At 34.2% G+C, this 26,690-nt stretch overlaps 2 protein-coding genes across 5 annotated transcripts; one reads left to right on the top strand and one right to left on the bottom strand.

Annotated features, from left to right (window-relative positions):
• Positions 1-258: 258 nt before the first annotated feature.
• LOC114259432 (ras-related protein RHN1) lies at positions 259-10,472 on the top strand. Of its 2 annotated transcripts, none has more exons than XM_028199449.2 (8): positions 259-590; positions 2,248-2,325; positions 2,423-2,590; positions 3,214-3,262; positions 5,918-5,991; positions 8,833-8,926; positions 9,282-9,401; positions 10,155-10,472. In XM_028199449.2, exons 1-7 carry the CDS (start codon positions 552-554, stop codon positions 9,380-9,382), a joined length of 603 nt encoding a protein of 200 aa, XP_028055250.1. In that variant the 5' UTR covers positions 259-551; the 3' UTR covers positions 9,383-9,401; positions 10,155-10,472. The 2 variants fall into 2 exon arrangements, with proteins under 2 accessions (XP_028055250.1, XP_028055251.1); XM_028199450.2 differs by having other exon boundaries at positions 300-594.
• A 2,526-nt stretch (positions 10,473-12,998) lies between these two features.
• Positions 12,999-21,588, bottom strand: LOC114259431 (uncharacterized). Of its 3 annotated transcripts, none has more exons than XM_028199447.2 (6): positions 21,356-21,588; positions 21,098-21,230; positions 16,030-16,133; positions 15,156-15,300; positions 14,936-15,076; positions 12,999-14,759 (listed from the first exon to the last, which is right to left on the bottom strand). In XM_028199447.2, the coding sequence occupies exons 1-6, from the start codon at positions 21,394-21,396 to the stop codon at positions 13,314-13,316; spliced, it is 2,010 nt and encodes a 669-aa protein (XP_028055248.2). In that variant the 5' UTR covers positions 21,397-21,588; the 3' UTR covers positions 12,999-13,313. The 3 variants fall into 3 exon arrangements, with proteins under 3 accessions (XP_028055248.2, XP_028055249.2, XP_082759240.1); XM_028199448.2 differs by having other exon boundaries at positions 16,030-16,141; positions 21,356-21,571; XM_082903114.1 differs by lacking the exons at positions 21,098-21,230; positions 21,356-21,588 and adding an exon at positions 17,109-20,629 and having other exon boundaries at positions 16,030-16,610.
• Positions 21,589-26,690: the final 5,102 nt, after the last annotated feature.

Genomic DNA, 26,690 nt, shown 5'->3' with positions numbered 1-26,690 from the left:
ATCAAAAGCAAAGGAAAAATGTTGTAAATTTTAAATTTTTTATTAAATAAATAATTAAATGTTATAATTATAAAATAAATAATTAAAGAGTGATTTAGAATGATCTAAATAATTATGAAATATAAATTAAATTTGAAATAATATGATAAAAAAAATAATATAATTAAAATAAGATGATATGATTTAAATAAAATAATAATTTTTTAAATTTTTTAAGTTATGGTAAACAAAATCTAAATATCTCACATGTCGATATTCGAACATTTATTTAATAAAAAAAAGTCGACATCTCTAATCTTACCCAAAGCAAAGATGAAGATGAAGATGAGAAGTCATATGACAGCTAAGCAATCAAAACAACCAACTTACCAGTCAAATCCACACACACTTCAAACCTAACGTTCATTCTTTCTTTTTCTCTTTCTCTTTCTCTTTCTCTTTCTCTCCGATTCAGATTTCTCTCTCTCTCTCTCTCTCTAAGCTCTTTCCATCTCTTCTTCTGCTTCTGCTTCTGCTTATTTTCTCTCTGAAATCTGTGGAATTTTGATCGAATGGCGAAGACAGGCAACAAGAACATACAAGCCAAGCTGGTGGGTATGTCTTTCCCTTAGTTTCATAGCTATTCGCTTTTATATCAATTTTTTATTATTTTTAATATAGTTGTGAATTCAATTTTAGTGTATCAGGGTTGATAGTTGTATGTATAGTAGTTAAATTGAATTCATCCGAATCCTAAACTTGAATTCTGGTTTCTGATTGTAAAACTGATTCTGCTATTGATTTTCTTTGATTTGATCTGAATGTCTACTGTATTTTGCAATTTCCATGTATTAGAACCTCTATAATGCTAATTATATATTTCGTAACAATCAGAATCACTTCAATTGAACCACACATACCACACTAGAAATATGCTGTTTTGGATGATGTTTACATTACATGTATTGATTTACTAATTTTGTGAGTATAATGGGTCGATTAAGTTGTTGATCATCGCCCTGTTTGTTTTCACTTGTAGAACAAGTTAATTTTAGCTTTTAAAAAGTTAGCCCTTTTACAGCGGAAGCATGTGATTTCTAATTTTAAACTAAATCAGCTGCGAATACATGGAAACAAACTGGGCTTAATATTGTCCGTTAAAAAGAGTTTGGACAACCCCGGCTAAGTATGTTGAGCACATAGTTTTTTCGTTGAATGAAAATTTGATTAGATCATTATGGAAAGCACATTATATGGGAGTGAAACTTGATTAAAGAAGGAAATCTAAGAGGTAATACTCATTAAATTTAGTGTCCAATGAGTTCAAAATTTTGGGGAAAGCAATATGAGGCTATGAGTTTCATTGCAGGTTATTTACAACATTAGAGATAGATTTGCAATGTTCATTGCTCTGTGTTAACTTATGCTGCATGGACTCGGGTGCGGGTGTGTATCCAAGCGTCAGACCTTCATAAATTTAAATCTTAAAATCTTGGAGTACGTATCCGAAATTGGATATGGGTAGGGACACGTCATATGCACATATATGTTGCATATTATATAATATTCTCGGATTAGATGTTGTGAGTTATGTATAAATATACTAGAAATTAAATAGAATTAAGGAAAAATATGAAATTTCTATATCTAATTCATGTGAAAGGCAAAAAATATTACTTTACTAACAAATGTGAGTTTCTTCTTCTTCTTCTTCTTCTTCTTCTTCTTCTTCTTCTTCTTCGTGTATTGTCACAAATTAAAGGATCTGAGTGTCTAAATTAGGTACGAGTGTCAGACACATATCCCGCACCCTTACCCATGTCATATCCGGTGGGTACTATGAGGAAAATAGAAGAGTCCATGTAACACAGGTGTTAACCTTATTAGACTTGCCGAGTAATAGTTCCTGTCAAAATCTAGTAAAGGAAAGTACATAATAAATAAATAAACTGAAATTTGAATTTTCGTTGCTCGAGATTGACTTAATAACATCTCCACTTGGTTGAACTGTGTATACGTCCTTTGTACTAGTCTTATTTGACCATGTAGTACCTGTTTAGTTTCTCAACCTTGATGTCAAGTTGGTTCCAAATCCTATTGTTATCATCTCAACAAAGAAAAAAAAATTGTTTTCTTTAGTATTTTCAGCAACCCCAAGGTGCTTTTATGTATTCCTTTGGAGAATTCTTTGCTGCTTTTAAATGAGTTTGATTTACTAATTCATGGCTGTAGTGCTTGAAATTCTTATACTGTTAAAGCCATTTCCAGGTATTACTTGGGGACATGGGAACCGGAAAAACCAGTTTGGTTTTGAGATTTGTGAAAGGCCAGTTTTATGAATACCAGGTTCACTCTTCTTTTGGTCTTTATTTGTTCTTGATTATTATGTTTCTTTCTACACATTCTTATTGTGTAGGAGCCTTGATATGAGTATAATTTTCAGGAATCTACCATTGGAGCGGCCTTCTTCACTCAAGTTTTGTCATTAAATGAAGCTACAATAAAATTTGATATATGGGACACGGCAGGACAAGAACGGTACCATAGCTTAGCTCCAATGTATTACCGTGGTGCAGCTGCAGCTGTTGTGGTGTATGACATCACAAGCATGGTAACTATTTGCAAACTTCTACTAATTTTGTTTTTGGTTGCTTTTTAATGATGATGTTCATATATGATCTAAATTGATTGCTAAAGAAAAATCTGCTTATTATTGGACCAAAAAATAAATTTATGAGTTGGACATGTGAACCATGAGAAGCAAGAGTAAGTTGTATTCCAATATTCCATAGAATAAATCTAAGGTCATCAAAATGATGACTAACCATCTTAGGCTTAGCCTTCCCTCTTTCGAGTTTTAATTGACTCTATGCGTATGCCCGTACGTGCTGCAATCTCGCTTCTGCTCAAGTAACCTAATGTCTCTTTTATTGACATAACTCAAGTCCTTTTTTTTTTTTGGGTAACTAACTCATGTTCATTTTATTTCTTAAAGTTTGTAAGATGGTGCCTCTTTTGGCCATGTGATGATGTCTGGTGTTGTACTTCTTCATCTGGATGCTGTTTGACCTTTCATTCCATGTCACTAGGAATCTTCAGCGCATACATTGAGAGAATTTTTTTGCAATTTATTTCCTCATAATAAACCATTAGTAGTTGCATTGCATCTTGGTTATTTATACATTAGCAAGAAGGATTTAACTAACGACTAACCACATTGTGCTTTGGCATCAGGATTCATTTGAACGAGCCAAAAAGTGGGTCCGCGAACTGCAAAGACAAGGTGATTTACTTAAACCTGTAACATGCTCCCTGATAGTTCTCTTCTTGACTAGATAACTGAAACTAGTCTTATATAAGTTGAAGGTACAGCTTTTTATCATCTGGAAAAGAGCTTCACCGCTTAACCACCGCTTAATCGTTTTCATAGTGTTTAATTACTTCTTTTGAATTACTAGTTCACAAACATAGTAGAATAAACAAATTGGGATAATTCACAAGGAAAATCTTATTAAATGCATGTTCATTGCACCTTGACACATTATTTTAAGGCTTTTGACTGAACCAAACTATCAATTTTCTACAACCATTAAGCATTTTTAGTTCTAAGTTTCGCTTCTTTTGATTTTGAAAGATCATCAGATGCTCTAAAAAGGAGAAAAAATGTATTTACTTTTTCCAAATAGGATTAATGGCACTGACTGACAGTCCCCGGGCATTTCCATCTTTTTACAAATTAATGATATGCTTTTTTATTGATTTAATATTGAAGTTCTCACCATGCCAGCCTGTTAATAATATGTCACTGATGACTGAACCTTTAGCATGTTTGTTTGGACGGACTGAATAAGGAGGGATTGGAATCCATTGGATTGTAATCCTGGGATTTATAGTCCTAAGGCCCTGTTTGATTCCAGGATATAAAGGGTGAGATTGGATACTATATCCTGTGGGATCCACATATCTCATGTTTGCAAAAAAAATTTCAAAGAGGATATAATATCCCATGGGATTGTATATCCCCCAAAAGTGGAGGATATACAATACCTCCCCTCCCCCCATTATATCATATCCCCTTGGTTGGGATATGATTTAAAAAGTCCAATTTACCCTTTTGTCTATCTAACATAATATAATTTAATATATTTTTTGAATTTAATATAATATAATTATTGAATTTAATTTAATTTAATATAATATAATTTAATACAAATTTTGAATTTAATATAATATAATATTATTTAATTTAATTTAATATAAATATTATTGAATTTAATTTAATATAATATAATATTATTTAATTTAATATAATATAATATAATATAATATTATGAGGGCAATATTGGAAATTAGTTGTTTATATCCCATAATATATTTTGTAAAACAAACATGGATAATATATATCCAATCTTATATATCAAGTCAACAAACATGAATCGGGGGATATATTATCCAATACCTATATCATATTCATTATGTATCCTGACTAAATCTCACATCATATTATATCCTCCATTTTATATCCAGTGAAACAAAGATAGGATATGTATCCCATGTTTGTTTAGTCATAGGATTAAATGTCAGGAAAATACTATTTGGTTAAATAGGATATGAATCTTATGTTTGTTTGGAATATTATGGAGAATGATAAATATTCAAATGACTATTTTATCATTTTCAATTATTTACTAAGTAATAGCAATATTAAACATATCTTTAACATTTTAATTATTTTTAGTTAGATTAAATAAAAATTTATTATATTTTATTTTTTACACAATTAAATAATTTTTTTTTAAATTAAATAAATAAAATATCAATAAAAATATATGCTATTTTTTTAATTAAAATTTTAAATAAATTTATTTTAAAAAATAATAATAATTAAATAATGAAATTAAATAAAACATCTATGAAAATTTAAATAATGAAATTAAATAAAATATCAACAAAATTTTAAAATAAAACATCAATAAAATATCTATAAAAAAATATTTTAAAAAATTAAATAAATAAAATATCAATAAAAATTAATTAAAATTATTTATTTTTAAATTGAGACTACTTTATTAAGTATAATTAATACCATGAGGAAAAAGATATTTAATACTAGAGAATCAACAATATAATTTGGCAACCTAATCCCACGGGATGAGTTATCTCATGATTTGTGTCCCTCCCCTCATGGGATACAATAGTCCAATAGATTTGGGATTAATAGTCCAGACGGACTATTAGTCCGGTGCAAAAAATTTGAAACAAACAATGGACTATTAGTCCGGATGCACTATTAGTCCAATCCCACCCTTCAATCCCACCAAACAAACATGCTAGAGACATGAGCAGGTTGAGGTCACTGTGTCAACATCTATGATACAGCCAGATAATTTGGGTTGCGAGAAAATTTGTAAGAATGTTTGTAGAGTTAGGTGCTACTTAATTAAACTTTTTTTTTAATAGTTGTTTCAACCAGATAAGACATATTGTTCTAAGCAAATCTAGCAAGACGTTCTTTGTAAGTTGATTAAAGAAGTATAATAGCAAGCTTCCAGGATTTTCGAGAGTAAACTGAAACAATCTTTTATAGGATTGGTGTCCTTCCATTTTTATTTTTTATTTTTTGTCTCACTATACTTTCCCTTGAAATTTGATATGAAAGGTAGTGAGAAACATCTCTTAGATTGTGTTTAAAATTTCAATGGTGTTTCAAATTTTGAGAGAAGCCATCATATTTCCCTTCTTATGCCCTTGAACTTGTAAAGTTTTTTAGTTCTGTCTAGGGCTAGCATGTATTCATAATATGTTAAAATTGCTATACCTATTATGGCACAGAATTATATCATTCAGTAATTAGTTGGACACTAAGCACCTAACTCATTATTTAAGTTACCTTGGTGCCTTATTAGTGTTTAATAAAAATTATGTTTTGCTATTGTAGGAAATCCAAACTTGGTAACAGTTTTGGTGGCGAATAAGGCTGACTTGGAATCAAAAAGAGAGGTGCAGAATGAGGTACTACAACTTGTTGGTTTTATCCATATTTAGGTTTTAATTCATAATTATTCACAATAAACATATGTATGATCAATGGCATTTTTCATGAGCACATTGGCATTAAAGATGGATCTCATTTTAAATAGCCTGTGTCAAGATTCCTAAGCAATTGGGAAGGCTAGCTGGTAGCAATAATGATGTGCCTTGCAGAGGGAGTGACCTCTTGGTGATGGGTTTATGGATAAAGAGAAATATAAATATTAATATGCTTACCCCATGTCTGTTAGCTTATATCATATCCCTCTTCTTGTGCAATTTCATGTGTCTAATCTATGTGAAATAAAGCATTTTGGCTTCTTTTTTTTCTTTTTCTTTTTTTTAATGGTCAAAATAGTTGAAAAGGAGTACAATCCTTTGCCAAATTCCAATAATTTAGACAAACTATCAGTATAGTCTTTTTTCAGGGAATGTCATCTTTGTACTTTCTCTGATTTTCGTTTCTTTCAAGTTGACGCAAAAAAAATTACACCCAACTATTTTTTGGAGTCAACTATTTGGATCTATCTTCTCCAATTAGCTCTTCATGAAACCATATCCTTGACTAAATTATCCTTTCTTACAGCATCAATTTATTTTTTACTTTTGTTCTAGATTAACGTTGGTTAGCGTTGTCAATAGACATATGGATCTACTTAACTTGACTAACAAGATGGTCTTTGATAGGGCCGCGTGGAAAAGAAGGATTCATGTAGCCAACCCCATTTGATGGGACTTAAGGCTTTGTTTAGTTTGGTTTGGTTTGGTTTGGTTTTCTTCTATGTTACATGGACTCTTCAAAATAAATCAAATACCCGTGTCAAACACTCAACACTCGGACGAGGGTGTGGGATATGTGTCGGTTACTTTCCATTGGACACTTATCATATATTTGTATTTAACATTATCTTCCATGTATCATTTTTGTTGTGTAATTGCTATAAAATACCTTTTTGACGTTGTATGTTACATATAGCATCATTTTTTCTTACATACTGGATTAAAAATATAAAAATATGACTTTTTTGAAGAGTCCACGTACCCTTAAATTTGAAATTTTGATGAGTACGACCTCTAAATATGCACCCGCACCCGACACTCGCAACCAAGTCCATGTAACATAGCTTTTGTTGGCTTTATGCTTTTGGCCATAGTTGTCAAATCGGGATTCGTATCGTGAATCGAAATGGTCTCGTACCAAATCGCGAATCGAATCGAATCGCGAATCGTAAAGATTCGATCACTTTTTCTAAATCACTTAAAAACATATATCTGCACATTTAGATGTTAAATGTATCTTATAAATATAAAATATTTAGACTTAAATCAACAAAAATATTATTTTGAATGATAATCACGTAATTTAATAGGTGAGAAGTTAACAAAGGTTTCTATGTAAAATTACCATCTTACCTTTTTTTTTTTTTTTTTTTTTTTTTTAGATTTTTTTATCAACCATTCTTAATAAAGGTAATAACCAAATAGAAACTATTAATTTATAAAGTAACAATAGTTAACAACGATATTGATATTTGGACAATAAGCATATATACTTTTCTAAGTAAGAGTGAGCAAATAATAAGAAAGAATTATTTAGGATATTTTATTTTAAAGCCTAAAACATTTTAACAGGTACAACTGACCTCACACATGTAGTATTCAATTTAATAAAATAGTAATAGATAATTCATAGTGTAACTCTAATTTTAAACATCTTTAGAAGATATATTACAATTTTTTGAAGGGGACAAAAATGAGAAGAAATGTTAAAAATATGTTAGGTCAGACTGAATCTGATTGGATCCTATAAAAAATTCTATGATCACTAAAATAATAACAAATCATATATATATGTTGGTTATTTTGGTATTAAATACTATTAGAGGTTGTATTATGTCATTTTCACTAAAAAGATGGAAAAAATAAGTCGAAAATATGTCGAACACAGTAATTTCAAAAATTGCATGAATCGTAAAAACTGAATCGAATCGTGAATCGATTGTGAATCGTGCAATTCACTAGAGATTCACTTCCGAAATAGATTCACTCATAGATTCATATCGATTTTGCAAAAATTTCGTATCGAATCGTGAATCGAATCGCGAATCGTAAGATTCTGATAACAGAGCTTTTGCACTTTGAACTTGGCTGAAGTTGCTCCTGCATACTAGGGCTGAGTTGGTCTGCATTGGTCATATCTTGTGCAACATAACCAAATCATCATTTTTCTTCACTTATTACCCCCCCAATTTCCTAGTTTTCCTTTACCCCAAGTAATTTATTTTTTTTTTTTATTATTATTTTTTTAATTCAATGATAAATAATAAATGTGTCAGCTTCACAAGTTGAGATCATTTTCAAGTTGCACTATTACTCAAGTCGTCTTATTACTCAGTTTTTAACAAAAAGTTCATCTCTCTTTCTTTTCTTTTTTTTAGTATTTGCATACCAACGCGGGGGGGGGGGGGGGGGAACAAAACAAACACGAGATACTATAATTTATTCTTATTGATGAACTTGCGTCCTTTTTCAATATCAATCATGAATCTCTTTGGGTATATCTTAAATCATCAACTCTGTATTACAGTTGAGAGCACAAAAAGCTATTCAGATATCTATCTCAACTCATTTGACAAAGCCTTATAACAATATTTGGGTTGCCTAGAAAAAATTCACGCTTGTATCTCTTGCTTAAGAACGTGCTATCTCCATATTTGAGCCATGATTTAGAGGAACACGTGATTGCTTTATTTATCGCTTGATACACTTTCCATAAATTCATCCAAGTTACTGAAGACAAGTTTGGAATCCTTGATATTGCAGATAGGGGAGCAATATGCTAAAGACAATAGGTTGCTTTTCTTTGAAACTTCTGCAAAATCTGCACAAAATGTCAATGAGCTTTTCTATGAAATAGGTAATTCTATTGCTTTTTTATTTTGGAGTTAAGGGTATTTTCTATGCCCTGGATTGCAAGGATATTTTCTTCATGACTCTCGCTCTGTCTCTCTCAAACACACACACACACACACACACACACACACACACACACACACAGTACTATTCAATACTACATCCTGTATATTGGCCAAAACCTTAGTCAAAACGATGTTCTCCATGATTTTGAACTAAGAAATAAAGTGATCAACAAAATTACGGGATGGATGTCTTTGCTATTTTAGTACTGTTGTTTCTTTGTGTCTATGTGTTGGTTTATACAAATGTTCATCCACTACATCCTCTACGTGCTTATAATTACTAATTTTTTGCAGCAAAGCGATTGGCGAAAGCTGCCCCTTCAAGGCCTGGTGGAATGAAACTGCATAGCAGATCACAAGAACGGGGAAGAAGAGGATTTTGTTGCTCTAGCTGATTGCCAGAACTTGGTCAAGGTAAGTGATTTCTTCGTTTTAAATTTAAATTGATTCATCACCTGTGGTGTGAACTGCAAATCAGACCCAGAAATGAACTGTCCTATATGGGGGCAGATCATTTATTAGGCCAATAACCAAACCCTAGAACCCCAACCATTGTCTCAGTGGTGAGGCTAACCCAAGAACTGAACCGATCTAGTCGGGTTGATTATTTTTAAACCTAGAATCGAACCATGCCATTTCAAACCTAGCACTGAACAAACTGATGCATGAATACGTGTACAAAGTAGAATCAGAAACTCCAAATCACAACATTTCTTTTATAATTTTGTTGAACAAGAAAGATTGCTATAAAAATTGGAATAACTTAGAGAAACTCTCCCTGGAGACAGTTATATTAATCATCAAGTCTCAATAGAAAATTATACTAATAACAATCCCAATTCTATTACTGAACAGAACCCTAAGGCAAATTCCCTGTCAATTAAGCAATAAATTAAGAAAAGAACCAACAAAAATACCAAAAGTGGCAAATTTTAGTCAAATTACTAGAAAAAACCTAGACCAAATCAGATTCATCTTGACCAACTAATTGACAAAACAAAAACTTTTAAAAATAGCAAAAACGCAAACTTGGAAGCATGAACAATGTAATCGGGCGGAAAGACCCAACCCATTACTGGTTTGAAATTTAGTAGTTTTTGAAGCAGTGCATTCCTTTCCTAATATAGTGGATTTTTTTTTTTTTTTCCCAACTGGTTTTATTAACAGGTACCCCAGAATTATTTTGCAAGGACACTGTTCCATGAGATGGATATTCATTGTTGATGATCAACGTTCCAGAGGAGCTTCACTTTGTATGAATATTTATTGTGTGTATATTGTATCTTGCAATTGCTTTCAGACATTTGAATTGTTTTTATTTCTGACAGTTGAATTTATGTATATGTTCAATTATGCAACAAGTGAATATGGAACTGAAAGTGAATAAAGATGCTACAATTGAATTGTTAGCTATCAATTCATTTAACAGCTTCAGCTGTTACAGAGAGAGAACTCTAATATTTATATTATCAACATGTTTTCTTATGTATGGCTGACTCCCTTCTGTAAGCAAGTCAAAAATATGTAAGTAAATTAATTACCAGATAAGTGATGAGATTTGAAAATAAAATGTATTACTTGTTTTAATACCAATAATCTTTATGAACTCAGAACATTGTGACTAAAGAAGCCAAGATCAATTTTAGAATCATAGAACATGCACTATGGCTTTTTATGTTTCTTGACAATGACTTAAATCACTACTTAAACAAACTTTGTTTTTCTTTTCTTTTTTTAATTGTATGAGGTGCTACAGTACCCCAATATCCGAGGTCAAATTGGTCATTTTGTATTAGTTATATATCACTGTGGTGACACAAATCTTCTGTTCTTAATGCATTCCTAGAAATGCAAAATTATTCAAAAAAAAAAAGTTTGCCACCATATTGTGGGACTCAGAGTACAAGACAGATTTTGGGATAGGGAACCATGGCATTCTATGCTATGGAGCTGATAATAGCACCTTGGCTAATCACACACATTTGTACACAATGGAAAACAAAGTTAAACACGGGTAATCTGTTTAATAGAATTTGTTATACACATTTTAGTGTTATTCCAGTAAGAGATGCTATGATATTTTTAAATTTCTTATATTTTTTTGTTACGGTTTTAGAGTCAATTTAGTTTTAAAAAATTATAATAATAAAAATTAGGGATAATGACAAACAAAAAAAAAATCTGGAGTCTGAGGTTTACAACAAAATAAATCCTGACTTTTTAATTTTGTCAATTTAAACCATAATATTTTGATTTGTTTTCAATTCAAACCATTTGCTTATTTTCGTTAAATAAAATTGATTGAAAAAAATAATAATTTAGTTATTAAACTCAATGTACATAAAATGCTTAAAATAACCTTTTTCATGAGTTTAATGACTAAAATATTCATTTTCCATCGATTTTACTTAACAAAAATAGGTAGATGGTTTAGATTGAAAACAAATTCAAAGTATAAAGTTTAAATTGATAAAATATAAAACTCAGGATTTATTTTGTTACATAGCTCAAACCATTCAATTTGTTTTCAATCTAAACCATTCGCCTATTTTCGTTAAATAAAACTGATTGAAAAAAAAATATTTTAGTTATCTATACATAAAATGCCTAAAATAAGTCTTTTCATGAGTTTAATGACTAAAATATTCATTTTTTCATCGATTTTACCAAACCAAACCAAACCAAACGAAGCCTTAAGTCCCATCAAATGGGGTCGGCTACATGAATCCTTCTTCTCCACGCGGCCCTATCAAAGGCCATTTCATTAGTCAAATTAAGTAGATTCATATCTCTATTTATAACGCTAGTCAACGTTAATCTAAGCCTACCCCGTCCCCTAACACTTCCATCTACCGTTACAGCATCGCATCTCTTCACTACTGCCTCTGTTGGTCTCCGTTGAATATGACCAAACCATCTCAAACGATTCTCTCTCAACTTATCTTCTATCGGTGCTACTCCTACCCATTCCCGAATACACTCATTCCTAATCCTGTCCTGTCTAGTCTTACCACACATCTACCTTAGCATCCTCATCTCAGCCACACTCATCTTATCTACCTGTTGTTTCTTGGTTGCCCAACACTCTGTCCCATACAACATAGCTGGTCTAATAGCCGTTCTATAAAACTTACCTTTTAGTCTAGTGGGTATTCGTTTATCGCACAATACCCCAGACGCACTTCTCCACATATACCGTCCCGCCTTAATCCTATGAGCCACATCTGCATCAATCTCTCCCGCTGTTGTGATAATCGACCCTAAATAACGAAAATGTTCACTCTTAGGCAGTTCTTGGTTCTCAATCTTCACTTCTCCTCTGCTTTCATTGTTACTGTTACTAAATTTACACTCCATGTACTCTGTCTTAGTTCTGCTTATCCGAAATCCTTTAGATTCAAGAGCTTTTCTCCAGATCTCCAACTTTGTGTTAACTCCTTCTCTAGTCTCATCCACTAACACAAATATCGTCTGCAAAAAGCATACACCATGGCACGTCAGAAAATATAAAACTCAGAATTTATTTTGTTACATGGCTCAAACCCTTGGATTTTTTATTTATTGTACTTTTATTTTTTTGTAATTTAAAAACTAATTTTGTAAATTAAGAAAATAAAATTGAGTTAAAATCAAATATTTTTATTAATAATTTTATCCATTGGAGATTAGTTTCATGAAATTTAACTTGCACATTCATGCACTTTATTTTTAACTAGGTTGAAATTTTTTTGTTATGACACACAAACTGGATGTGGACCAAAAACAATGCTATGATAATACAAAATAATATACAAGTTGAGTTAGTGTTTAAATAATTTTGACAAGAACCCAAAATGAAATGACACAAATACGACCCTAGGACACGAGAGCCACCCCTAGGCAACAATCAAAAACCCATTTCAGCGTTATTGACCAAAAACTATGGCAACCAGTGGGTGAAGCACATAAAGCAGAAGGCTAATTACAATAACTAAATGAAACTAAACATTAACTGTGAAAACTCTGGTAGCATAGCTGCAATCTCAATCTCAACTCATAACTATTAGTCAGAGGAATCTATAACATATGAAGTTTCATGAACAGATACAATACACCACAGCAACACAAAACAAAAGGCCCAAGCTGATTCCAAAATAAAATCAGACCTTGTATATATAGGTGATTTGAGCATAGCCCTTTATGGGAGCAGGAGTGAAATCCTCTCTATCCGCTCCCCACAAAGAGAACAATGCATTTCTAGGTAAACGCGAGTAAGAAGACAACAACGGATATACTCATGTAAGTAATCTAAGACACCAAATTCTAAGTTTGGATTCCTTGCACCTTTCACCGTCCCTTCATGGCTGCAAACCGGGCAGCCAAATCATCATAATCTGGTAATTTGGGATGTACATGCTGTGCTGGCTTATCTGGCTGAAAGGAATTGGCACGAGTAAAAACTTTCACCGTCTCTGTCAGAGTAGGTTGCTCACTGGGGAGAGAAACCGATCTTGTGGGATGAGGAACCATTTCTGCCTGCCCATCAGACCCATCAGTGGCTATCTGATGCGATGCATGAGCTTGAGCTTTGGACTTAATCCGTACCTTTTCTGGTTCATAGGTTGATGATGGTTTCTTACTGTAATGCAGCAGTAATCTATCTATCCTCCTTTCCTCTTCATCTTTCTGATGATGCTCATCATCAAACAAGATTTGCAAGCCCTTTCTTGAGTTGCCCCTTCTCTTGCTACTTGAACTTCTCTTTACAACCCCAGCATCTTCAATATTACCGAAATCATCACGATTGGATAATGACTTTGAGTGTTTCCTCCTAATTGATCTTGGTTTTGGCAGGGGTATATTATCCCGGTAAGCTACATCTTTCTGAAGACCATGACTACTCACTTGTGCAGGTCCAACAGCTCGGTCGTCATAGTTTGGATAATCTGATTCTCCCTGGTTCCTCTCTGACCTCTGCGCAACATTGTTACTCTTACGCATTAAAGAGTCCATGGAGGTTCCATCGGAGTCCGCACTGGCATGATTAGCTTCTGTGTTAACTCCGTATTTGCCATCTTTTGATTTAATATAAGGTGGAGGGACGGGTTTACCTTTTGATTTAACGTATGGTGGAGGAAGGATGGCATTACGTGAGTAGGACTTCAACCTATCTGTTTCTTCATCCTTAACTTTGCTTGTTGAGTTTGCAGTACCTGGTTGACTATAATCGCTATAACCAACTAACAAAACATCTTTACCATTACGCCTACTTGGAACTCCCATAACTCGAGCAGCAACTTCTGATTTTCCATCAGATAGATGGCCATGGCCATCTCTGTTTGGGATACTATTCATCCTATCATTATGTATCTCATATCCACTATCAAAAAATTCTGGCCCTTTTCCAAAATTTGAACGGTTTGGTCTAATTGATTTCAGGGCAGTATCCTCCTTTCCATTCAATGATTCATGTTTGCCATCTGTGAATTCTCGTCTGCCTTGGAGGGGAACGTTGTAGTTGTCTCTTTTTGGAATACATTGTTCCCTACCCATGAGTGGCTTCTCCCTATAACCAGTTAATTCCTCTCTTGCAAAGATCTGATGGTCCAACTCATCTCTTTTCAAGAGACTATCCTCCCCGCCATTGCGCAGTCTATGCTTGTCATTGGTAAGCTCAGTCCTCTCTTGATAAGAAAGATTTCGTTTCTCCATCTTTGTAACGGTCTCTTTGCCAATAGGTAATTTGAATTTATCGACATGGTCAAGGACAGGCCCATATTCCTTAGGTGCCTCCTGCGAGATATGAGAGAAGAAGCCAAACAATTTAGGCTTGAATGACAGTGAAGACAATTCCACTTAAATTGGTCGAAGATAGTACAGAAACAAACCTCTCGATGATAAGTATCCTCACAAAAAACACAATCATTTTTCGTTTATCAGTCATGAATTGAAGAAAATAAAGGGCATACCTTTGCAAATGCAGAAGGATTAGCCATCCTCTGTTCAAAAGCCCTGGAGTCCCACTTTATTGACAACTCTAATGCTATGCTTTGCAAAAACTGGAGTTTCTTCTCCATTGTTGGAGGCCTCAAAGCTAATTTCTCAACAAACTGACGAAAACAATAAGGTGGTTACAATTATTAATTTGTTAATATCATATTTAATTTAGAGTGCATTTCTCAAGATCACCTCTGGATTAACGAAATGTTCCAAAGAACTTCCATATCTCTCCTGAAATGCGTCCCTGAGGTCACATAATTCAGGCAAATCAGAAAATCTAGCTGCAGCAAACATCAGGGATCCCACAGCCTCCCTGCAGTCCTCAGGGCATTCACTGGAAGGAAAAAGTAATTGGAGCAGATAAGAACGTTAATATCATCTCAAATGAATGATAATATCTTTTCAACTCCACTGAACGATGGCCCTTGAAGGCAAAATCGTCCAACTTAAGAAACAAAGTTTCTCGTACAAGACACTATGTCATTACATGCTGATATTAGACTCTATAATGTCACCCATATTTCTTCTTAGCTTAAGAATACTCCAAAGGATCCCACAAATGAAACTGAATATAAATACCAATTGGATGTAAGGGAGCAAGAAACAATGATGACATAAAACATATGCCATTGAATTGGCGTATTACATATGCAACATGAAGATGGTATGCCGGTGGCATTATTATTATAATTCTCCCTTTGGGTTTTCATACAGTTTTCAGCATGTAGTGATATATATATCCACTGTATTCACAGTATTTTGGTCAATATATCTCTATCTCCAAGCCCCTGATATACTAATTTAACAAGAATTGCCATGTGCTCCCATTCATTTTTGCAATTTGTTCTAAATTATATAAATATGACATATACATATGGTTTGGATTCCTATATATCCACTTTCTTGATATTTACTTCCTTGATTCTTAGTTCCACAAGTCAAGATATAAAATAATTGGCAGAAACAATTTAATTGGCAAATTTTTTTTATTGCTAACAAATAATAATGTCACAGAAAGTAAAAATATAAAGTCACAAATCAAACCACTACAATCTGCCCATACCTCTGTTTTTGCATGACAGAAACCTGCTTCAATATGTATTCACAGGACTGCTCAATAAAATCATAACATGACAATAGGTTCAGTCCAGCAAGAAATTCTTCGGTCTGTTTCACTTCCTCACACACACACACACACACACACACACACACACACACAAAAAAAAAAAAAAAAAAAAAAAAAAAGAGCTTTTATAAGAACATATCTAAAGCATAAATAACTAATACTTTAATAGATATAGACTATTAGATGTCTAAAACGAATAGCGAAGATAGATAGTGTAAGTCAATTCTGCTTCTCATATCATGATTAGTGAGAGAAGCATTATCTGGAATATCACAAGGGGTTTGGATTCTCTCAAGTTGGCCATCCAACTTGAGAGGACAGTTTGGGCTTGGAGGGCCCAATTTGAGGCAAACTTCGGTAATCCAAGCCTTTCACTTTTAGGCATCATTGAGTAGAATATTCATGCAAAAATATAAGATGATCGGACATTAGTAGCTATATGTTTGAATCACATTTGTATTACAAAAAATGGATGGCTATTTCAAGTTAGATGGCCAACTTGAGAGAAGCTAAACCCACTATGGGGGTGTTTGGTGGGGCTTTTTTAAGCCAACTTATGGTTTCTGGCTTTTAAAAAGTTATTTTGAACTGTTTAGTTAAACTTATTTCAAACAGCTTCTGATTCTAACAACTTATTTTAAGTCAAAAAAGCTGATTCTGAAAAGCTGCTCACCCCTTATTTTTGATTATCAGCCTCTGCTGTGGACATGTTAATTTACGGTTATACTCTTAAATTTTTTTATTTTTTATTTTTTTAAAAATAGAAAAAGACCCAAATGGACTATAAAATATTATTATTATTTTTTATGAGAAATGTAGACAAATAGTAAATAATAAAAAATAAAAATTAATTAAAAAAGCTACTTCACAGCTTATTTAACAAACATTACTCAGCAACTTAAATATATAATCCAACAGCTATACCAAACAGATTAACAGTTTCTAATTAAAATCATAATCTATAATCTGTTAAGTTATAATCTATAATCTGTTTTAACAGCTACACCAAACAGCACCTAAGAAGCATGACTAGAAGTTTTAAGTTGGAGAAAAAGAAGGAACTACAGTATGAATACAGGATTGGCAATTAAAAAAACATGCTTCGGTCCAGTGGGAGATAACAACTCAAGTTAATAACACGAACCCAAATGGAAAAACTAATTTTCTTTGGTAGATGCAAGTAATTACATAAACATGTCAGAACTTATGCAGCAGATTCTACCACATTAATTTTTGGTCAAGTGCTCAAATTATAAGTCAACTCTCACCAATTATTTAGACTACCGTACTTTGTTAGACTGAAAGAAATAGTAAATATATTGAAATTCTTGCATTAACCCCCATCAAAACCTCAACAATTCCTGCTCTTGCTTTTCTGCCTAAGAAGCACAGACACAGACACATGACACAATATGGATATAACACGGACATGCCGACATGAAAGTTTTCAAAAAAATTAGGACACGGCACGTGGGGACACATGCAAAATATATAATTTTATATATTTGTTATATGTCATATGATAAACAAATAACTATATATCATATATATGAATATGTAAATCAAAAATAATAATTTTTAAAGTCTAAAAGAAGATCTATATTGTTTTTGTTTTGTCATTGGATTCAAATTATTTTATTCAACCTTGTAATATGTTCTATGTGTGTTTAAATGTTAAGAAGTGTCTGACGAGCCATAAAGCATGGGTACTTCAGCAAATACGCCGTACTGTACCGAGTAATTAACGGGAATCGGTACTTTGCATAGTACTTTTGCATACATACCAGGTACACTAAACACGTACTAAAATCCTTTCTTCTTAATTTTTGCCATATCCTAGACATACCTAGCATATATACACATGTCGTACCTCAACCGGAATAATATTTTCTTCTATATAGAGGTGAAGTTAGTTTCATTGGACTTGCTTTTTATGCTTGACATGATTTAAAACTAAGCTTTGGTTTGTAAGTTTTATAATATAATGTCATTTAATTTGTGTTTATACCTTACTTTTGGAATCAAATGTGAATTGTAGGTTTGATCTTAATGAAATAAATCATTTAACTAATTTTTGCATTACTTCAAATTAAAAATAAATAATTTTTATGAACATAGCCAACCGTGCCCCTACCTTACTTTCTTTAGATTTTACCATATTTGACATACCTGTACACGTGCTTCATAGCCGACGAGTATCATGTCGTGTCGATGCTCGATACAGTGTTGGACAAGACATGTTACCATCTTAGAAGTGTTTGTGCTTCTTAGTTTTTTGGTATTCATCAACAAATTATGAGTTCATTTGGATGAATGTGAATTTAAAATGCATGGATTTGACATTAATCATTCAAGGAGAACAACTCAAATTTAGATTTGACAATTTACCTATAAACTAAGAAGCACTGACACTTCTATGGAAGAAGCATGTCATGTCCAACATGACACTCATCAGATACTCCTAAAAGCGTGTCTGACACTTTTTTAACATATCCTGATTAAAAATTCAAATTCATAACATCAGACACTTTTGCGAAGCTTCGCAGACACTTCAATAACATTTCTTGAACCTTCCAAATTCATCTTATATGACGAATCCCTTCATTATAACAGTGTTCTCCATTCTTCACATCCTAAAAATGTTTTGAAATATTTCTAAGATGAATATATTTTGTGTAATACAATACTACATAATTGTTTTACATTGTTTAGAAAGTAATTGCTATGTAAATGATATCAATGTTTAATTTATGAAATATATAAGTTTTTAATATAAAAAATCTGTTGTGTTACATTATTATTATCTTTGAATAAATTATTCATATATATGAATATGACATATAATAAAATATAAAACTTCAACGTATCTCAAGCGTGTTATATCCTGCATTTTTTGAAAATTAACGTATCGACATGCTGATGTCATGTCACGTGTCTGTGTCTGTGTTACTTAGCCTATAAACTTCAATATTGAATTAAATATCTTTATCATTAGATTTTAAATAAATATATAAAAGTAGTTATTTGAAATCTTCTAGCTACAAGGATCATACTAAAATACATCCCTTTTAACTCAACATATCTTCTTCTGTAGTTTTTCTATCCAACCCTCCAATATTTCTAACCTCAAATCCCTTGATTTGAAATCACATCCATCCAAAACAGACACTATAATTCTTTCTTGTTGAGGCAAAAAATCCTTTGTGCTAAGTCATCAATTGTCCCAAACAGCTAAGTTGTTAGGGAATGGGTGCAATAATGTATATCAAGCTATTTAACACCCTCCCTCACATAGAACCTTGTGTTGCACATGGAGATACAAACAACGAACCAAACAAAAGGAGTAGACAACCAAACAGAGAAGAACAAGCCAAATGGGGACCAAATATGAAATGCCAATGAAGAGACTTGAACCCAAGACCCGAGCTCTGATACCATGATAAATCACCAATTGTCCCAAAACCTTAAGTTGTTAGGCAATGAGTCCAACAATGTATATTAAGCTATTCAACAATTTGAACATGAATAAAGATTGAGAGCTCTAATTTTGGAGCTCTAAAGAGAGCTCTAGTGATGTAGCAAGGAGTGGGGACATGTGATGTGATGTGTGTGCCTATGTTTTTTTTTTTTTTTTTTTTTTGCCACATCATTAGAACTCTCTTTAAAACTCCAAAATTAGAACTCTCTATCATTGTTGATTTGAACATATAATAAGTGTACAAAAAAGCATATGACATCATCAATTTATGAAGTGAACAAGTACTTGTGATGTCGGCGTACATTTCAACAATAATATGATTAAATAGACATGAAGTACAAAATCATACACAAGGCATATAAGAACACTTAGACAAAAGAATAAGTATAAAAAATGGCAAGATGAGAATTAGGGCCTGTGAAAATGTCATATTGTGTTAACATGAGCTTATCACAAACTTCTAAATGTGCTATGGTTATGTGCTCGGGCATCAAAATAATTCCCTCACTGATCCTTAATCTCAGCGTTCTTAATTAGCACTCTCCAATCTTCACCCTCGATAACATACTTTAGGTCTCCACCTTTTGTTTCTTTTATCTTGCCAATTATATATATAACTTAAGACAAAGATCATCACAAGCTCCAATTTAGCCTCGTTACTTGTTTTCTTATTCTCATTTTTAGATACTATAAAGTTTTTGTTATTCTTATTCTTACATGTCCAGAAAATTCTGACACTTTTTATTTTGATTACTTTTTGAACTTCTTTATTCTTTTTTTGCCAATCAATACAAGATTAATTACAAATATGAGAATAATTACATCAAACTAAACAATTGCATATCTACAAGTCCAATCCAACAACGAACCCAACCCAGCAATTACCACAAAGAAAGCGCCAAGCCCAACAATCACATAATACAACCCTCTTAATTAGAGAGAAATAAAGGGTATCAAACTCCTCTCTGTACGATTTGAACCCGCAATCTCACACCACAAAATGGTGCTACACAACCGGCAAAGGCTTCTCTTAAAATCACCAAAAACCACCAAGTTTTTTCAAATGGTGGCGGACCTCTCTTACATTCACCAAAAACCTTTTTTGCCCCCAATTTTTTTTTTTTTTAAATACAATTAGCCATCTCACACTACACAAAATTAGTTTCCTTATTCTAAGTCAACTTACTTATTGATATTATCCTTAAAAAGAGGTAAATTTTCAACTTCTAAATTTCATCATCTAACTTGTGGATGCCTAATTCCCCTACTTTCCCCTAGTTTCCTTATCTAGTGTTATTATACAGCACATTTCTCTTTAAAGTTTGCTATACCAAAGTCATGTGCCCTTGCAAACCTTCCTATGGCAGTAATTTCTAAATAATGAATAACTAAAATTAAAAGATTTTACTTTTGGATCAACACTCTAAACAAAAAATCAAAAAACATCAAAAAAAAATAAAAAAAAAAAATCAGAGCAAAACAACAAAAGACGAAATCGAGTGGAAAGCAGAGCATCAGTTTTCTGACCCTTCCATAGGCATTGATATCGAGGCCATTAGCAAGTAGCTGAGCCAGATTACTCTTCAGAAACCTCTGCGTCGCCTCCTTCCTCCTCCGCAGCACATCGATTCGAGTCCTCGTCAGCTTAATCGACGATTTACTGCATTACCAAACACAAATCAACAATGCCGTCACTAAATTCATATATATAGATAGATAGATACATAGAGAGAGAGAGAGAGAGAGAGAGAGAGAGAGAGAGGGAGAGAGAGAGATTGCAGTAACCATTTGGAGCTAAATCCTCGCCCTAATAGTACGTCCAACATCTTCAACCTCTGTTCTTCGATTGATTGAAGAGCTCAAATGCATATACAGCGAGCAATTAGATCCACCACTACACATATACAAATACGAGAAGCTATATATCTATGTACATGAACATCTGTGCGTGTGAGTGGGTGTAGAACAAGTAATGGACTCGCCTTTGGTCCTTTTACTCATGACTCGGGGTCAAACCCAATTCAAACTGTTCAAATTTAACCCTATCCTTTTGTTTTCAAAAATAAATAATAATATTAATAATTTATTATTATATGAAAAATGCTTGGGAGCACTAATTAGTGCTCCCACTAATGGCAGTGGGTCCCGCCAGTAATGATGTGATGTTTTGATCTTAGAGTTATATATTTTTTTTTTTTTTTACTTTTTTAATACATTAATGCTATTAGTGGTGATGTTTTTAATGGGATGAATCATGATTGTTATTATATTTGAGTTAGTTTTTCCTTTCGTTTAAGAAAAAACTTTTTTAATCTGACGTTTTACTTTTTAATTATTTTGATTTGATTAAAAAAAATTGTTTCTAATGAATTTTTAATTTCTTTTTATTTTGTAAAATAAAAAATAAAATAATTATAATTTGGATATAACATCTTGTGTTATTAACTTTTCAATTTATTGTATTTTTTAGTAGCTAATGTGGGGTTTGGAAAGTTACTATTTTAGTTTTTGAATATGTTAATAGGTTAAAATTTTTGTGTGTAGGAAAATAGTTATATTTTTTTATAGTTAAATGTAATATTATGAAAAAAAAAATAAAATAATTATGAATTTAACATGATATCTTATTTTATTAATTATTTTACCTTATTTTACCTTTTTATAAATTTTAATTTAAAAAGTCAAAAAAATAACGTTGCCAAACACCCCCAAATTAGGCTCAATTAATGTGCCCAACAGGGGCCTCTCTCAAGTTTAGAGAGAATTTGAAAGGCTGTGAAATTCATTGAAAGTTTGGCTTTAATAATTTGAATCATTTATTTTTTTTTGTTCTTTCAATATATATGGTTTGTGAAAATAATTCGGTCGATCAAGTGATTATAATATTTTGTATTTATCTCTAAAAAAATGAATGATAAATATATTTTTAAAAATGGACTATTTATTTTTATGAAAACAAACATAATGGAGTAAAAATACTTATGATTATTAGATTAATTTAATTTTTTCTATAAATGATATACACGAAGAGCTTTACATAATAAATTGTTCAAATCATTTAAACGAGACCCATGATGGGTCTCATGGGCCCCTTAAATTCTCTCAAGTTTAATTTAAAGTTGAGAAAATTTCAACCTTTATGTGTGTGTCAATTTCCAACCACACTGCCAAATAGGTACTCAGCTGATAAACACTGACAGAATAGATTAAGCCCAAACGACCTGTCATAGAAATACAAGATTCCGACGGTAGTTCATCCAGCCGGGGGCACTCCGACAATCAAGTCAGTTATCTCTCAAAGATAGCAAAAGTGCTTAAATCACTATTCAGAATACAAAAAGCGTATCTTAGACTCATGGGAGTGCCTCTCTTTTATAGCCAACACTGATCTAATCCCAATAGAAACTTAGTTTCAATGGACTCTGGTTCAATGCTAATCCTGGACTCCTAGTTAGATTAGAATAAGCTCTCTAAGAGTCTTATCTTTATCCAAATTGAAGTCATCTCTCATTCTAGGACTCTTATCCCTTATCCGCTTATCCCGAATTCTGGTATCTTTAGCCAAGATTATCTCGGCGTCATGACCAGGACACGTGGCACCTTAGTTGACACTTCGGTGTCACCTCGGCCACGTGTTGTCATTCAAAAATTATATCCCCATAACTGCCTCCTAGGTTCTATTACCTCGGCATCCTAAGGTAATGGAACCTATATCGTTTCTTCCATTTAGTACATCGACTAAGCTCACTTTGTCCTTCATTATCGAGGTCATCATTTGTTGGCTCAATACGACCAAGACTTAGTCTATTTTCATCAATGCTTCAGAACCAATAACCAAGTTTGTTCAAGTTTCTCAGCCGAGATCGTCCCCCTAGCCGAGGTCATGCTCCATTAAATCAAGAACTCCAAAAGTTTCAACACGCGTATGAGCTATCACGCATAGTATTTCAACCGTTTTTACCACGAGTCTTTCCCCTACTGAGCCGTACCTGACACACGCCATTAAGTCGCATCGCATTTGCGTGCGCCGTCTGACAAGCACGTCATCCTAGGCACACTAATTGCCATTTTGCCACCATTCTGCGTGTTTGATCAAAATCATCGCTCTCTCTTCGTCTTTTCACTTTTTCGCCACCATTTTCGTGCAAGTTCTCTCTCTCTACTCCCAAATCCTCCATTGTTTCAAGCTCTCAAGCTCTGCAACCACTCCGTTCACCTCCTCCGGCGAAGCTTTTGCTGCTCTTCTCCGATTGCTGCCATCGTCTGACTCCGACAAACTTCACACCGGCCTCATTTTCTTCGGTGAGTTACTATTTTCCCCCTCGTTAGTTTCATACTCTGTTGCCTCTGCTTATTTGCCATGATGCATACATTCATATGCTCCTGTTTCTGTCTGTGCTTCAAGCTTTATCATTCGCATGTTTTGAGCATGTCCTATCTTGCAATTTTTTGTGCTTGTCTTGTTCTTGATTCTTGACCTTTACGTACAAATTGCACACACACTCGCTCAACTTTGCCACTATTCTTGGCCTTGCACACCTGCATAAACTTATGCAGTGTTCCTTGATTTCTTGCTTGTCTTCTTGAGTCTGAATCATATTCTTGTCTTTGTTTTCTGTTGTGTTCTCCAGATTCTTGCCTTCAATCATTGTTTCCGTAGCCTTTGGTTTGGGACTTGTTCTAAAACTTACAAACTTTAGGAAAAATTGAAACAAATTCCCTTTAGATCCTCAAAAACCCTTGTCCCAACATTCGTTTAGGTTTTGCCGAGGTCCTTAAAACCCTATCAAACCACTTCCTTTTGGAATCCAACACTTTTCCCTTAAGCCAACATCATGGATATGTGGAGATGGAAGGTAGACACCCCAATTAAGCTAGAATATTTCAGGCAGGAGTTCGTCATCCCTGCCACTGTTCACCTCAGGTTAGCTGGGGAGGAGGACTCCATCATGCCCAAGGACGACTCTATGCCTTTTCCAGTCGTAGCCTTCGTAGAGTGTGGACTTTGGCTCCTTTTCGATATTCTCTTCCGAGAAGTCCTTCACTATTATAAACTCAACCCAATGCAATTAGCCATTAACTCTTATAGAGTCATCAACGATATTATTGCCTTAGCTAGCTGAGAAAATGCTAGGGTAACTCTAGCTGACATCCAGTACTGCTACACCATGTGTGGCCTTAAGTCAGAAAAATGCTACATTTACTACCTTAAGCCGAGGTCGACGGAATACAAACTCATCGCCGACCTCCCTAATTCCAACAAGGGTGCTGGGGATGATTACTTTATCGTCTCGGGAAACTCAGAGTTCCTTCCAGATGACGACCTTCACCTATACCCTCAAAGACGTACATTGTTCAGAGAGGGAGATGGTAAGATCTAAGTGTTTACTTTTACTTGCTTCTCAAGTCTTTTTTACTTTGATATTTTTATATGTTCTAACATCTGTATGTTTTATTTTGCAGTTCTTCTTCAACCTCCAAAGGACTTCCACAAAAACTTCTATCCTAGTAAAGATTTTAAGAAGCTGTTAAGTCTGCCAGTTGAGCAGCAGAAAGCTCCTTTGCTGCTCAACTACATCCCAACTTACAAGTCGATACTACCCGACATCCCGAGAAAAAGCAAGTCTCCTCCTTCAACAACAACTCCTGCTACAACTTCATCACATCAGCCAGATCAGGGATCAACCTCTGATCCAGCAAAACAACCATCAACCTCGGCTCCTCAACTAATCCCACATTCTCAGTGCAAACGCCAACGTCGAACTGTAGCCGTCATCGAAATGGGTTGTAAGAAGGCTGTAGCAGACGACCTTCTAGGCGAAATCCCAAACACTGTCACCGTACAACCTTCACCATCCCAGTCTCAGCCAAAGCCAAAAAGACTAAAGAAAGTCCAACCTAAGGCAACGGTAACTCAGATCGACTCTGAGAACACCTTGCCAATCTCCAAAATAGCTGAGGTGGAAAAAAGTGCCTCCACCGTTGAAAAGAGGCCTGCCGAGGCTGCTCCCTTTGAATCAACCCGGTCAAAGAAACCGAGGTCAGAGTCTATGACAACCTCGAGGTCTATGAAATCTAATGCCCCCTAGGTCCCTCTAATCACTATTGAGGACAAGCCAGTCAGAGTCGGCGACAGCGTGACTGACCTTGAAGTTGGCGTTGCCCTCTCTACTGCCTTGCTCCTTCCAAAAGACGTCGAAGTAACGCCGAGGTCAACGAATATGAAAACTTCGCTCTAATGTTGCAGCACTCCGTACAAGTAAGCCCCTAACACTTGGTACTTTTCATTCTTTATTTTTCCATACTTCGAAAGTTTTACTAACTTTTGCATTGTCCATTTCTTCTAGGCGATCCAGCACGTCCACTCCTTCGCGATGCAGGCTTTTGACATCAAGAAAGAGTTGGTCAACAAGACCAAGGAGGCTGCTAGTTTGCTGAAGACCGTCAATAAGGCCGAGGCCAAAATGAAGACTTTGATGGATCAGGCCAAGACAGCAAAACAAGCCCAAGACGAGGCCGAGGAGAGGGCAGGCGCTGCTGAGGCCATTGCTAAGGTCCTTGAAGCCGAGAAAAAAAAGGCCGAAGCAAAGATCGCCGAGGCCCAAGCCGAGCTCATTGCTGCCTTGGCCACAAAGGACACCGAGATCAAGGCGACGGATAAGAAAGCATACGTCGCGGGGGCAGCCGACGTCCGCGATAACTACAAGAAACAAATGAAGCAAGCATGCAACAAAGGTTTCACCCTTGGTTGGATGGCTGTTCTAAAGGAGTTGGTTGTCCCCGAGGACTCTCCTCTCAAAAATGCTAGCAACCTCGTCCTGCCATTTCCTCCCTCTCTAAGCCAGTCTGAGGACGAAGCTGAGTCCGAAGACAAAGTTGAGACTGAAAAGTTCGAGAAAGCTGTGGATGCTGGGGCCAAGTCCCCAACTCTGAATGAGCAAGTCTTGGACTTGACTTAGGATGAGGGGGACGAGGTCTCAAAAGATACCACCCCTGAGAAGACAACATCTGACATGCCTATTGTCGAGAAGAGCATCAACCAGACTCTCCAAGAAATCGATGCCGAGCTCACGGCTAAGAAGGCTGTCAAGAAGAGTTCTTACATGTCTTCCGAGCCCCA

This window comes from Camellia sinensis, chromosome 13 (assembly GCF_055761805.1).
Source record: "Camellia sinensis isolate YWXY chromosome 13, ASM5576180v1, whole genome shotgun sequence".
NCBI lineage: Eukaryota > Viridiplantae > Streptophyta > Magnoliopsida > Ericales > Theaceae > Camellia > Camellia sinensis.
The sequence above is the reverse complement of the archived record's forward strand: the minus strand, read 5'-3'. Positions and strand labels throughout refer to the sequence as shown.

Bases quoted from the DNA above. Each gene is read 5' to 3' on its own strand.
- LOC114259432 (XM_028199449.2), top strand. From the start codon at position 552: ATGGCGAAGACAGGCAACAAGAACATACAAGCCAAGCTG. The intron at 2,591-3,213 runs GTAACTATTTGC...CTTTGGCATCAG, and splicing joins TGTATGACATCACAAGCATG to GATTCATTTGAACGAGCCAA. The intron at 8,927-9,281 runs GTAATTCTATTG...AATTTTTTGCAG, and splicing joins TGAGCTTTTCTATGAAATAG to CAAAGCGATTGGCGAAAGCT.
- LOC114259431 (XM_028199447.2), bottom strand. From the start codon at position 21,396: ATGTTGGACGTACTATTAGGGCGAGGATTTAGCTCCAAATG. The intron at 16,134-21,097 runs GTCAGAAAACTG...GAAGTGAAACAG, and splicing joins ATATCAATGCCTATGGAAGG to ACCGAAGAATTTCTTGCTGG. The intron at 15,301-16,029 runs GTATGGGCAGAT...TTTTCCTTCCAG, and splicing joins TCTGTCATGCAAAAACAGAG to TGAATGCCCTGAGGACTGCA.